Source organism: Sphaerodactylus townsendi, unplaced genomic scaffold (genome assembly GCF_021028975.2).
Source record: "Sphaerodactylus townsendi isolate TG3544 unplaced genomic scaffold, MPM_Stown_v2.3 scaffold_18, whole genome shotgun sequence".
Classification (NCBI taxonomy): Eukaryota; Metazoa; Chordata; class Lepidosauria; order Squamata; family Sphaerodactylidae; genus Sphaerodactylus; species Sphaerodactylus townsendi.
Window position 1 is genome coordinate 3,687,248 of NW_025950341.1, and position 12,741 is coordinate 3,699,988.

General features: G+C 44.4%; 1 protein-coding gene across 1 annotated transcript in view; it reads left to right on the top strand.

The window, feature by feature from the left end:
* Nucleotides 1–6,608: 6,608 nt before the first annotated feature.
* The window catches only part of RGS8 (regulator of G protein signaling 8), a 61,573-nt gene continuing 55,440 nt past the window's right edge, over nt 6,609–12,741 (top strand). The window contains exon 1 of the mRNA XM_048482534.1: nt 6,609–6,875. Coding sequence (XP_048338491.1) covers nt 6,768–6,875 — 108 coding nt within the window. The 5' untranslated portion in view covers nt 6,609–6,767. The remainder of the gene's footprint in view (nt 6,876–12,741) is intronic.

Consider the following 12,741-nt stretch of genomic DNA (forward strand, 5'->3'; position numbering starts at 1 on the left):
GTCCATGATCAGGAAAGCAGTTCTAAGCAATTTTACTCAGGAACCCTAAGCAATTTTTCTCAGGAATTTTTACTCAGGAACCCAAGTTTTCTGAGGTGGGTAAGGTTGGCAACTGCCCATTTCTATCATACCACACAATGTGCACAATAGAAATGTTCGTAGCTTTTGTTATGGATTGGAACCTGTAATATAATGAAGGTGGCGTCTATAAAGGACAGTCCTGTAGTCTATTGCAACATTTATTTTATGTGTTGTATCATTTCCCTTGCTGCTACATTGTCCTCTACCTTGTAACCCCCTTTCTTTGTTGTGTATTTTTCCAGTTTTGTATTCCTGGCATACTGTATTGTTTACTAAGGTTGGTTGTTGGTTTTTTTGCCATCTGACTGATTTTTTCCCTCATATTTTTAACACACCTTGAGTCTCAGTGGGGAAAAAACACAAAGATAATACCAATATATATATACCATCAGCAACACATCCCTCCCAGCATGTATATTTAGAAGTCAGTAAGTTTAAAAGTCAGTAAACATCTACATTTAAAAATCAGCAAGTTTAGGATTCAGAGGGCTAAATGCAGAGGTGGGATCCAGCAGGTTCTCACCAGTTCCCGAGAGTGGGTTACTAATTATTTGTGTGTTCCGAGTGGGGGTTACTAATTGGGTCCGCTTTTCCATCTCCATGCCCTCGCCTCCCCGAGAGGCATACTGCCTTTGAACGTGAAGGTTCCATATAGCAATTGCGATTAATAATGTACCTCCCTGAACTGGGTTAATCCCTTTCAGGTACTGCAGTTCATTGATTCTCAGCCTTTTGTACCTTTTATCTCACCAGTCTCTATCAAAGAACCTGTGTGTTTCACCATTGCTGTGTTCAGATTTGTGAGTTGGGGCATTTTCTATAATGTGATGATGATTTAGAAATGACCTGGTGCAAAAAATTTTTTGGGGTCGTGGTGGGGTGGCTGCCCATGGGGAGGGGCCATCCAACTCAGGTTTTGTCCAGGGCTCAGGTTTGCCTAGGTACACCCCTGCCCCCTTTGCTGAGGGGGGCGGGGCTGGCGAGGGAACCTGTTACTAAAATTTTTAGATCCCACCACTGGCCAAATGCCTCACTTGCAGATCTCCATGCTGATAGTATATTAATGGAAATACATTAGACTGGTATATGAGCAAAATATCAAGCAGGGAGGAAGTCCTACCAAGCTATTCTAAGACTAACTGACCAGTGTACAGATGAGAAGTGCAAAAAAAGGATAAAATAAAAATATATTTCTGCAATACACAATTGGGGTTGAATTCAGAACAAGAACCTTTTCAATATATTCCACTCTGAGTATAATTAATAGAATAATAACAATTATATATGTGGACAGGACGCTGTGGAGACACTTCAAAGCAATCATCCTTCTCACCATGTTCCTTCCAGTTCTTAATCGGCTGCAAATTAAAATAAAATTTCAACTCAACCATAGGAACATGACATGTAAGGCTGTTGTGCCATCTATTCAGGAGCAGGCAGATTTTTAGTGTGCTCTGTGTTTCTGTGTAAACAGAGCAATTTTCCTCATTTGCAGGAATTATCTTTATTTAAGGATCTGAAGGATACCTGAATTCCCCATCTTCTCAGCACAGAGTTGAAATGAAAGATGCATCTTATAGGAAGGAACTACGCAGATTGAACTGGGGCCCCCAAACATCCGGTAATTTCTTTCTTCTTTTTTAAAAGGTGGAATTCACAGCATGTTATGTGTTTGACCCTCCCACTCTGTCCTAAAACCAGCCAGCAATGGCAGGATTGGAAGGGGCTGCTCCGGTCAGAATCTCTCCTACAATCCTTCGACTCTCTGGATCTTCCATGATGAGCATACCATCAGGGCTGGATCTAGGGCGGGTGAAGGGGGCAGGTGTCCTGGGCAGTGGACAGAGAGGGGGCGGTGGCAGGTCACGGGGAGACTCAATTGCCTGGTAGAGATTACTCATTCTGCAGTGCGTGCGTCCGTTCTCTTGATTAGGTTGCTTTCAGGAGGTGGGGAGACTCAGTTGTCTGGAAGAGATGCCTCATTCTTCAGCGCACACACCTGTTCCCTCGCTTAGGTTGCTGCTAGAAGTTGGGGGAGGCTCAGTTTCCCAGAAAAGATGGCTTGACCTGCAGTGTGCGTACCCTCTTCTCTTAATTAGGCTGCTGCTAGTATGTCAGGGGAAAGAGAGAGGGAAGTCCCAGTCTCAGAGGGGAGTTGCAGCCCTTGTTGTGGCAGATACTGTGGCTGTTATTTGGGCAAGACTATGGCAAGCAAAGAAGAGGGGGAGCTGAAAGTTCCTGAGGAGATGTTCAAAGATGTCAAGTTCTATGCAGTGGGAGATACAGACCCGCGGACCTCACTAATCTCCCTTCTTACCCCAGTTGAGGAAATCTCAGCTGTTTCACCTGCATAACCTTCCAATTCCTTATCTTCCCACCCTCACCCCCCTCTGAAGGACCATGCATTGACAGTGGCTGTGGTAGGCTTTGGGCATGTGAGACTTCAGGGGGGCGGAGGTTGCTTGGGACGTGTTCTAGACACTCACGGGAGAGAAGTGATCTGGGGGCTAGTGATCATTAATAGTTTAGAGTGTCTGATGCACCCACTTTTCCCATTCTTTTGCCTTGTACTCTTCCAAGACATTGGAATCAGCCTGGAGTCAAATAAGGCAAAAGGGAGGAGGATGGGCACTTCTATTGCTTTCTCCCATCACTTTGAAACTGGAAGTTTTGTTATGCTTGGCTTTTTCTAAAGGCCCCTTCATTGATAGGCTTAATAGGCTTCCCCACAGAGCCTGATTTTACACCTTAGGAAAGGGAATAAAAATGGAGGGTTTGTACAAGTACACTATGTGCCATCAAGTTGCTTCTGACTTATAAATCAATGACCTCCAAAGCTTCCTCTCATTAACAGCTTTGTTCAGATCATGCAAAACGAGGACTGTGGCTTCCTTTACTGAGTCAATCCATCTCACGGTGAGTCTTACTCTTTTCCTACTGTCTTCAACTTTTCTTAGCATTATTGTCTTTTCCAGTGACTAAAGTACAGAACCTTCCATTTAGTCATTTTAGCTTCTAGCAGCATAATTACTAGATAAAGCTTTTATTGGGCTACACTTTATCAGAGTGCGAAAAGGAGCATGAGGTGTGTTTGGTGTTTCCCATGTCAAAACTATGTGTTCAGCTTTTTTTTAATGTCTGGGAAAAGGCTAGGCTGAAAAACTGTCTCTTTGGTTGGGTTTTTACGTGTACTGAGAGATTGAGGAAATATTGATGCAGGTGGAGTATTCATCCAGAACCACGATGGGGAAGGGGCTGGAGCTAAATTTTGCTTTCAAAACTATGCAGGGCGGCTGGTTACACTCCTCTGACCCTTCAGAGGACCTTTTTTCACTTTCCCAGTCAAGCTGTGGTATAGGCACAGCACCATTTAGCAGTAATAGATAAATAAATTTTTATTCATCTTAGCTTCTAGGGCTAGTTTAAGGTTGATTTGATCTAGACCCCACTTATTTGGGAGTTTTTTGGCAGTCAGTGGAATCTCTAAGTGCCAGATGGTGTCATACTAAGCAAAATCACACACTTCTAAAGCCTATGGACCGAAAATGGTGCTAGTCTGTTTCAGACTGCACTGTTAGCTTTAGCCCATTGTTGGACTGTGTCCCCCTCCTCCAGTTTTATCAGCCAGCACTGTCTCATGAGTTGAGAACCACTGTTTGCATGACATTCTGTCAGAATTGTTTTAAGACCACGTCCCTGGGAGTAAGTCCCATTGAATACACCTTCTTAGATTGCTCTCCAAAAGACATGTGTTTTCACACATGAGGTTCTTTTGTACTATTTGTTAACTTCTGAGCTGGAACATTGTTTTTGCTTTAGAGTTTTTTAAAAAACAAATGAGAAGAATTTGTAATTCAACTGAGCATCCCTACTTATTTTGGTTTTGCATTGCAAACCTAGTTCAAGCAAGAGCCATTCAGTGTGTGAAACCCCCTTGTGGTTTACTGTATTTCATGGATCAGAATCTACTTCATCAGGTGGATGATATCTGCTTCTACACAAACTCCCCCTTGCACACACAACATGGTACACAGAAAACCCCCAAATTAAAGGACACTGTGCTCATTCTGAACACAGCTAGTGGACTCTCAAGGTTTCCTTTATAAGGTGGATTCCCCCCTCCTCCCTTTGATTTGGTTCAAAGAGGGAACAGCAGGGTGGCGGCACATGGAATGTCCATCCAGAGCCATGATGGGGAAGGGGCTGGAACCAAACTTTGCTTTCAGAACTGTGCCGGGCACACCCTTGCTGCACCCTTCTGCCCTTTAAAGGACCTTCTCCCCCCACCCTCTTTCCCAGTCAAGCTGTGGTGCAGCTACAGCACCATTTAGCAGGAAGCAAAGAGGGAAGGAAGGGAAGCAGCAATGAGCAATGTGAAGACAGGATGTGACCACTGTATTCCCACCTGCTCCTACACTCGCTGCTGCTGTTATCAAGGGAGTATTTTAACACCCTGCCCCCCTGCAAATGCAGCTCAAGTGAAGAGAGAAGGTGACAGATTTACATACTATGGGATAATGAAGAAAAAGGAGATTAGCAAGAAGAGGATTAAAGAAATTTAATATACATACAAAAAAAACAAGGCCTTTCTGCAAACTTATCTCAGTCTGCAGCCTTTAGGGTTTTCAGTCAGTCTGCTCTGACCCCCAGCCACATAAGCATTTAAGAGTCAGATTGATATGGCAAGAATGACATATTTTCCGTGAGTGCAGCAGTGTGTCTACACAGCATAACAATGTTAATCGGGGAGGGATTAAAATTTTGTGATATTCCCAGGTTTAAGCTGTCATCTCTTGTTAAACTGCTTTTTGAAAGAATTCTAGGAAACACCCTACCCAAGATCCTGGAGAACTGTTCCTCGCCCAAATACAGGGCTAGATGGAGCAATGTTTGGATAAAGTTTGGATATATTTATTTGGATGTATTTATTTATATTTTGGATATATTGATATGCTTGGATATAGTTTGGATATATTTGTTTGGATATATTTCTTTTATTGGATTTATATCCTGCCCCCATGGTGGCAAACCTATGGCACTCCAGATGTTCATGGACTACAATTCCCATCAGCATGCTGGCAGGGGGTGATGGGAATTGTAGTTCATGAACATCTGGAGTGCCATAGGTTCGCCACCACTGTCCTACCCTATCCCCCTTCGGGGCTAGGGTGGGATATAAATCCAACAAAACAAGTATATAAATAAATGGTACCAGGCAGATTTATGTGAAACATCCTAATAAAATCCCCAAGGATGCCACTGACAGCACTCACTGATTTGGAGCCCTTGCAGGTAGGATTACCAACCTCCCAGAGGGGGCTAGAGCTCTCCTGGAATTACAACCAAACTCAGACTACAGAGATCAGTTTCCCTGAAGGGAATGGCAACAGGGAGAGAGGAGAGACTGTGCGGTATCCCTCAGAGGGTCGAAGAGAAATGTAAGTCCTAGAATGATCAGAACCATCTTAACGCAGGCGCACGCTGGGCAGTTGTCCGGGGCCCCCACGCTAATCTATGTATGTTGTGACTTGCTGTCAATCCATAAATAAATACTACGCTATACTAAACTGTAAATAAATATGTTATTGGAAAATGCATATTTAACTTGTGTTTTACTAAAAGATAATGAATTAATGCTATTTTTTAATGATAACCAGTGGGCATTGGCATTCGTCTCTGATTTAGTATCATGGTCACCTCTGCAACCAGACGTGCATGCACTACGTGACATAAAAGCATATATGTGAATGTTACTTCAACACTTAACAGTTAATAGCAATGATATTGGTTATATTTATATGCCATTAGTTATTACAGATTGAATCTGAGATTCATTAGGAACACTTGCAGGGTAAGCATGTAATAGATATTCAAGAATACAAATTTATTGGCCATTTACATTTTTAGTCCTGTGAGTGGTTGTGTATATAGGGGCTCCAGTGCACTCCCAGGGGGCCTATAATGCTGTTATGGCGGCCCGGAGAATATCACATCCCTCCAGAGATCCGAGTCCCGCCCCTCCCTAAACTTCACCCTCCCTAAGCATTGCCCAAGTCAGAGTTGGTAACTCTGCAGGCCTAATTAACCCCTCTGCAGGTCCAAGGATGAACAGGGTACAAACTCCTTTTCCTGAACTTTTAAAAGAGAACCTGGCAGCAACACCCTCAACAAAGATGATCCTGTTGAATCAAACGACTTCTGTTTACTCACATATCTTTTGCTTTTCTTACGGAAGGTTAAAACACACACACACACACACACCCAGCAAACAGAAAGGTGATTTCCTAACATCCCTTGCTCCTATTCTCTTAATCCAGCGATTTGCAGTGGGATCAACCTCCCCTCCCTTTCCCAGCCCTCATTACACTTGAAACAACTGAATTTGAAAGGCAGTGCCTGAGGCAGAAGTCAGCTCGCTGGAATAATGCGAGCATACTGGAATAATGAGAGCGAGACAGGCTGAGTAAGCCTCTGCTATCCTGCCCCAGCTTCTATGCATTTCAATTCTCCGTGCAGACATCTGAGGGAGCATCCTCATCCCTTTTTCCCTCTCCTCGTTCTCTGCCTTTCATTCTCCCTCCCTCGCTTTCCACTGCACCGCTCAGAAGCCAGCCTAAGCAGCATGTTAGCAAGCCTGTTCTAGACAGATCACTGTGGCCAGTTCTGGCTACTGTTCAAGCTCTCTGATGTACCAGGAGGCTGCAGACTCAGTCCTTCAGGGCCTTGGTGGGCCGTGCCCTGCTGGCACCTGCCAAACCCAGGAAGCCCCTGTTGTGTGGACACCAAAGAGACAGGTAAGAGTTGGGGTATGTTTGGTTATGGGAAGAAAGCCACCCGGCAATGGGGTCTTCATGACAGAGTTGTAGGCCTCTCTGTTTCAGGGCAGACATAATCTCCTCAGTGGTGGCTTTTTTGTTTTTAGCCTGACCTCGTGTTCTGTGGGGCAGCATGGGTGGGCAGGAAGGGGCCACATTGTCTTCCATCAACTGTCACCTTGTTAGCATCGCAGAGTTGCTTTTCTCTCTGCAAGCTAATTGGTCAGTCTAGCCGCAAGGAGAGGGAGGGTTTGTCTGCTTTGCTCCCCTTATTCCTCTGCTTTACGGCCCAGTCACCCTGCTTCTTGAGGAATTGTTTGTTGTAGTAAGATCCACTGTGGGCTTTTTTTTTTTTTTACAAAATAAGAGTAACAGTGGCAACAAGAATGATGCCATCTGCAAACTTGCCTTCCCTATACCCACATCAGCTTCATTCAGATTTCTTTTGGAAGAAGATCACTTGATGTTTGTTCATTTGCTTTTCCCACTGGCGTTTTGGCAGTTCCATGCTGTTGTGATAAATAGCAGAGATTATCACCGTCATAACCAGTGTGTGTGTGTGTGTGTTTTAATGGAATAGAAAGGCTGCGAAGAACTGAAGCCTTCAAATAATAAAGAGAAGGTATGAGGCCAATGGGAAGCAGCTTTAATTGGCCAAATCAACTAGGGTTTTATTTTGTTGACTGTCAAGCAGCTGGGGGATGTGGTGTATCCACATAGGGATGCAAGAGGCAAGAAAAGCACAGCTTCATTTCCAGCATCAGTAGTGGAGTAGAGACTGTCCCAAAGGGACTACTGTTTCCTCCTGCGTCCTGTGCCACTCTCTCTCTCTCTCTCTCTCTCTCCCTCTCTCTGGACTTCTAATTTTTCTCATTCTACACCTGTGCCTTTAATAAAGTTAAAGGGTAGACCCCTGTGGAAGCATGGGGTCACATAACATCATGACATTTACTAAGAATGCCATGCCATTGCCTTCTCCAGTCATCTTCACTTCCAACAAGCTGGGTACTCATTTTACCAACCTCAGAAGGGTAGGTGTGCAATAAGAAGTAAGTAGAGCTTCACAATCAGTTTTCTGTGCATCCTGGGAAAACCTTTATCTGCTGTATACTTGGCTGCCTAAAGAGCTGTGCCGGGGAAAAAATGTTAGCAAATCAACCAAAGAGTTGAAGGCTTTCATGACCAAAATCTACTGGCTGTTGTGGGTTTTCTGAGCTGTGTGGCTGTGGTCTGGTTGTTTTTGGTCTTAACATTTCACATACGTCTGAAGATGCCAGCCATAGATGTTGGCAAAATGTCAGAGGAACAAGCAAAGCAAAGACCACCAAAAGGGCTAGCGACTTATTTTGTTTTTAAATAGCTGGAAATTCAGAAGAACTAGTAGACTGGCAATAAATTATCATTGTGCTATAGCACAATAGCATCATTGTGCTATAGCACAATAGCAATTGCTGATTTTTTTAAATTGCTGATTTTTCCTTTATTGTGCCAGGCAAAATGGTGACCATGAGGGTCTAATGGAAGGAAAATGGCATCAGTATAGGTGGAACCTTCAAAAATGTTCACCTTGTCATTCAGATGGCTCTCTAACACTCTTGGACTATGTCCTTCCTGGAATAATTGAACCAGATTAAGTTTGAGATTTAACTTTCCAGGGGGAAGCCTGGAAAGTGGACAATTAAATATTGTGTGGATGCTCAGGTGAAAAAAAATCCTGATGCAATTTGGAAGCTAAAGTGGAGAAAAACCTCCAGTCATAGCGTAGCATGGATTGGAAGCTGGTATTGGTAGCCCTTTAAGCTTTCTCCCCATATCCTTCAACATACAAATAGACATCAGGATGGACACAGAATTCCAGATGTCAGAGGAAGAGATTCCAGGGGAAGGTCAGTGACAAATACCATTATATTTAACAATTCTGTCTGAATAGATGGAGATAGAATTTAGGGACTGGTCTTGTGTATAAATTGTGGGAGCGGAAATCCCTGGTTCTGATCTCATTTCCACCATGAATTCAAATGGTCTCAAGTGGCAGCTTTCATTTCCCCAGATGCATATGAAATTGATATTTTGCATGGAATTTATAACCAAAATTCCCCCCCCCCCCAATTCCTTATCTGATTTTGGTTATGAAATTTCTTTAAAAATATAAATTTCATATACAACTGAAGAAGTGACTCATGAAAATTGATGCTGGGATAAACCTGGTTCAAAGATGCTTCTTCTCTGTTACAACAGAGGTCGTTTCTGCATGGTCCAAATACCCTGGGTTGAGCAAGGGAAATATCCCAGTTTGACCAAGAAGTTCGCATGGTTCCCGGCCCTAAAGCGGGTTTGTTCTGTGATATTTCCCTCATCCCGGGATTTTCAAAAACCACCAATTTAGCAATTCTTTTTAAAAAATCCAGTGGTAAACCTGCTACCGTGCAAAAACCGTGGGAGCAGAAGCAGTTTATTTTTCTCACCCAGCCACTTGATCTCCCCACCATGATGCCCACCCCTCTGATCTCCCCAACTGACATCATGTCAGTTTTCAGCTCTGCTGAGCCACCGACTGTTGCAGCCCACCTTTCCCGAAACATTCCCTCAACATGTTTTCTGCTTATGATATTGACTGGGTGGAGAGGAGTGGAGTTCCAAAATGTCCCCATTTTCTTTTCTGTGCATGTACTGGTTGCTCGGAGCGCATAGCTAGTGAGATGTACACTTTGGGCTGCATGTTAGTGGGCATATCATGGGCGGGGGAGTCTCTTGTTTTCCACAAAAAATATGAGAATGTGAGTGGGAATGTGATGTGATGCTGTGCCCCATTGTTTTTTGCTGCTGCTTGCCATGTTGAAGTCTGCTTTGGGCCCTATCCAGAACTGGAAAAAGGGGGGGGGCTTCGTTTTCCCCTGCTGCTGCCCAAAAACAACAGCCAGTCAGAACACGGGACACCAAGGATGTTTGCACATTCGCAGATACGCTTGCAGTGTAAATACAAAAGACCCCGGCTCGTGCAAAACAAACTGGAGTGTTTTCTCCCAGTCTTCACTTGATTCTGTCACAGAAATGGGCAGCCATGCGAAGGGAGAAACTGGATAAAATAGACCTGGATTGTAAAATACCAATTGTAACTTTGTATAATGGAGCCGTGTAGAAATGGCCAGACTAACAAGAAAAGACTAACCACAACCCTTTTGAAATGATGAAACTTTCTAAAACAAATGGTAAAAACACAAATTTTTGCATTTTATTTGACATTGGTCCACACTGCTAGAAGAGAAGAGAAGAGTTTGGATTTATATCCCCCCTTTCTCTCCTGCAGGAGACTCAAAGGGGCTTACAATCTCCTTGCCCTTCCCCCCTCACAACAAACACCCTGTGAGGTAGGTGGGGCTGAGAGAGCTCTGAGAAGCTGTGACTAGCCCAAGGTCACCCAGCTGGCATGTGTGGGAGTGTACAGGCTAATCTGAATTCCCCAGATAAGCCGCCACAGCTCAGGTGGCAGAGCTGGGAATCAAACCCGGTTCCTCCAGATTAGATACACGAGCTCTTAACCTCCCACGCCACTGCTGCTACTGATACCTTGTTTGGGTGTAGGGTGGGGAAGTCACTCAGTCACCTTTTATAAATGCTAAGTATCATTGGTACCTAAATACTGTCTAGCACAGGCATTACGGGCTGCCTTAAAGGTGTATTAATGAATGGGAATTATGACACCATTAATCAAAGTTACTAGCTGTTTGTTAGTCCTCATGCCAATGCATACTAGCATGAGTAATTTCTGACACATCAGCAATTTCGGCAAAAAAAACAACAGCAGCCTTTTCCACTCACCTGGAGGCAATCTTTACTCTGTACAGATGCATAACTGAATGGCCATTTACAGGTTTGAATTAAATCATAACTTATAATTGTCTAAGTGGTAGAATGCTGCACCCACCAACCGGCGAGCAGAACTCATATTGGTGGGCAACATTCCATCCACTCCCCTCCCAGCCTTCCCCTGACCTAGGAGCTAGCCTGGCTCTGCGAGGCTCCCAAATACCCAGTTCCCCCCACCTCCCACAAATTCCAGCAGCTCAGCTTTGCCAGTGGGGCAGCGGTGCCTTGGTGCCTGCTGTTTTGCCAGCCCTGCCAACAGCCTCCTTGTTCTCCACGCCCAACAGCTCAGCCAGCTTTGAGGCCTGCTCCTCTGCCAGTCCACCAAAACCCTCCAGGTTCCTCCCTCCCACCACTCCAAACTCACCTTTCCAAGCTCCCCAAAGTCTCACCTTCCTACCCTCCCCCACCACAAGCCTCACCTTTTTACCCTCCCCCATCCTAAGCCACAGACTTAGGACCAGGTAGCTGGGAAGTGTCACGGTGGAAGCGGTCAGGGGTGGCACTATGGCCTTAGTAAAGCCCATTGCAAGGGGAAATGCTTGCTCACCAACCCCTTTGTTAGGGCCCATTACATCTCCCCCCACAATGGGCTTTGCTGCTAGTATCCATATAATCCCCAATGAAATGAATGGGGAAAATAACAGGGCAGCAGTGTTTGGTAGACAATCCAATTGTCACTAGTTGTCACTAGTTACAATAAGAACATTCTGGTACTTGGGCAGGGCCTGGCAGATGTGCCCACTGGATTGTCAGGCAAAGCTGGTGACAAGTTTGGACTGGAACGAGGGGGCAACATCCTACAGCTTTGGCAGATTAGAGGGCAAAACCCAGTGGTTTGAGACAACTCTGTTAGAAGCCAATGCAAAAGCTGGTTTTTACTTAAAAGGAACTAAAATATTCTACAGGGAGCTAAACAGCCTTGCCCCTTATACTGTTGGCAATGTTAGCCACGATAACTATCCCCCCTATTTGGTTCTTTTGATCTGAAAAGGATTGAAGCCAGCTGACTTCAAATAGAATCAGGGCTTAAGACTCTTCAGTTCTGCGACACAAGCCTCAATTTAAGATCTTTCAGATGTTTCACAACAAGCTCCATTTTCCCCTAAGGAGTTTGCATTCAAGGCACTGATGTATTGACAGGAGCCACAACAACAGGGAAGCTGGAAGCTGCAGGGAGAAGCTAATATTGTTCAGAATAGCTCAACTTCAGTCTCAGTCATTACGCTACATGGTTTCTGTTCAGAGCACACCAGATTGTCTGCAGACATACACGTCAATTCATTTATCTCCATGAAGTTTAGCTACCGTCCTTGAAGGAGGGACGGTAGAACAGCAACAAAATACACGAAAATAAACAAAACAAAACTCCATTGTCAGCATTTGAAAGTGACATTATTGCTACCTGGTTTTGGGGGTGGGAGGACAGTAGCCAGGAAATGAAAGGTCGGGTTTTACTCACTAGGACATCTCACGGAGCAGGCATTATCTATTTTGCTGCAACAGATTCCAGTGGCTTCACCAGTTGGCGTGTTTAACCATTGATGGAGAGGAAATTAGGTGCAGTGTGTTTGTTTTGGAATGGGGAGGGTCTGTGGCTCATGGCAGAGCATCAGTTTTCCATGCAGAAAGTCCCTGGTGTCTCCAGGTAGTATGTGATTCAAAGAGGCCCTGCTTGAGATCCCAGAGAGCTGCTGCCAGTCAGAGCAGACCAACGATAGACCATTGGTCAGACTAAGTATAAGGCAGTGTCATGTGTTCATATGCTCACCTCTGCAAAGAGGTTGTCTTACCTGAAGGGCAACAAGGTATATTTACAATATATAATCCTGTCAAGTAGAGTAATGAGCAGAAATGTGGATTGTGTGGCACGTTAAATAAGAAGAGTTATCTCTCAAAAAACCAGCAGTTTTACCTCAGAAGTTCATAAACATGAGAACTTTACTTTAACTGAGAGAGAAAAAAATAAACAGTATATACA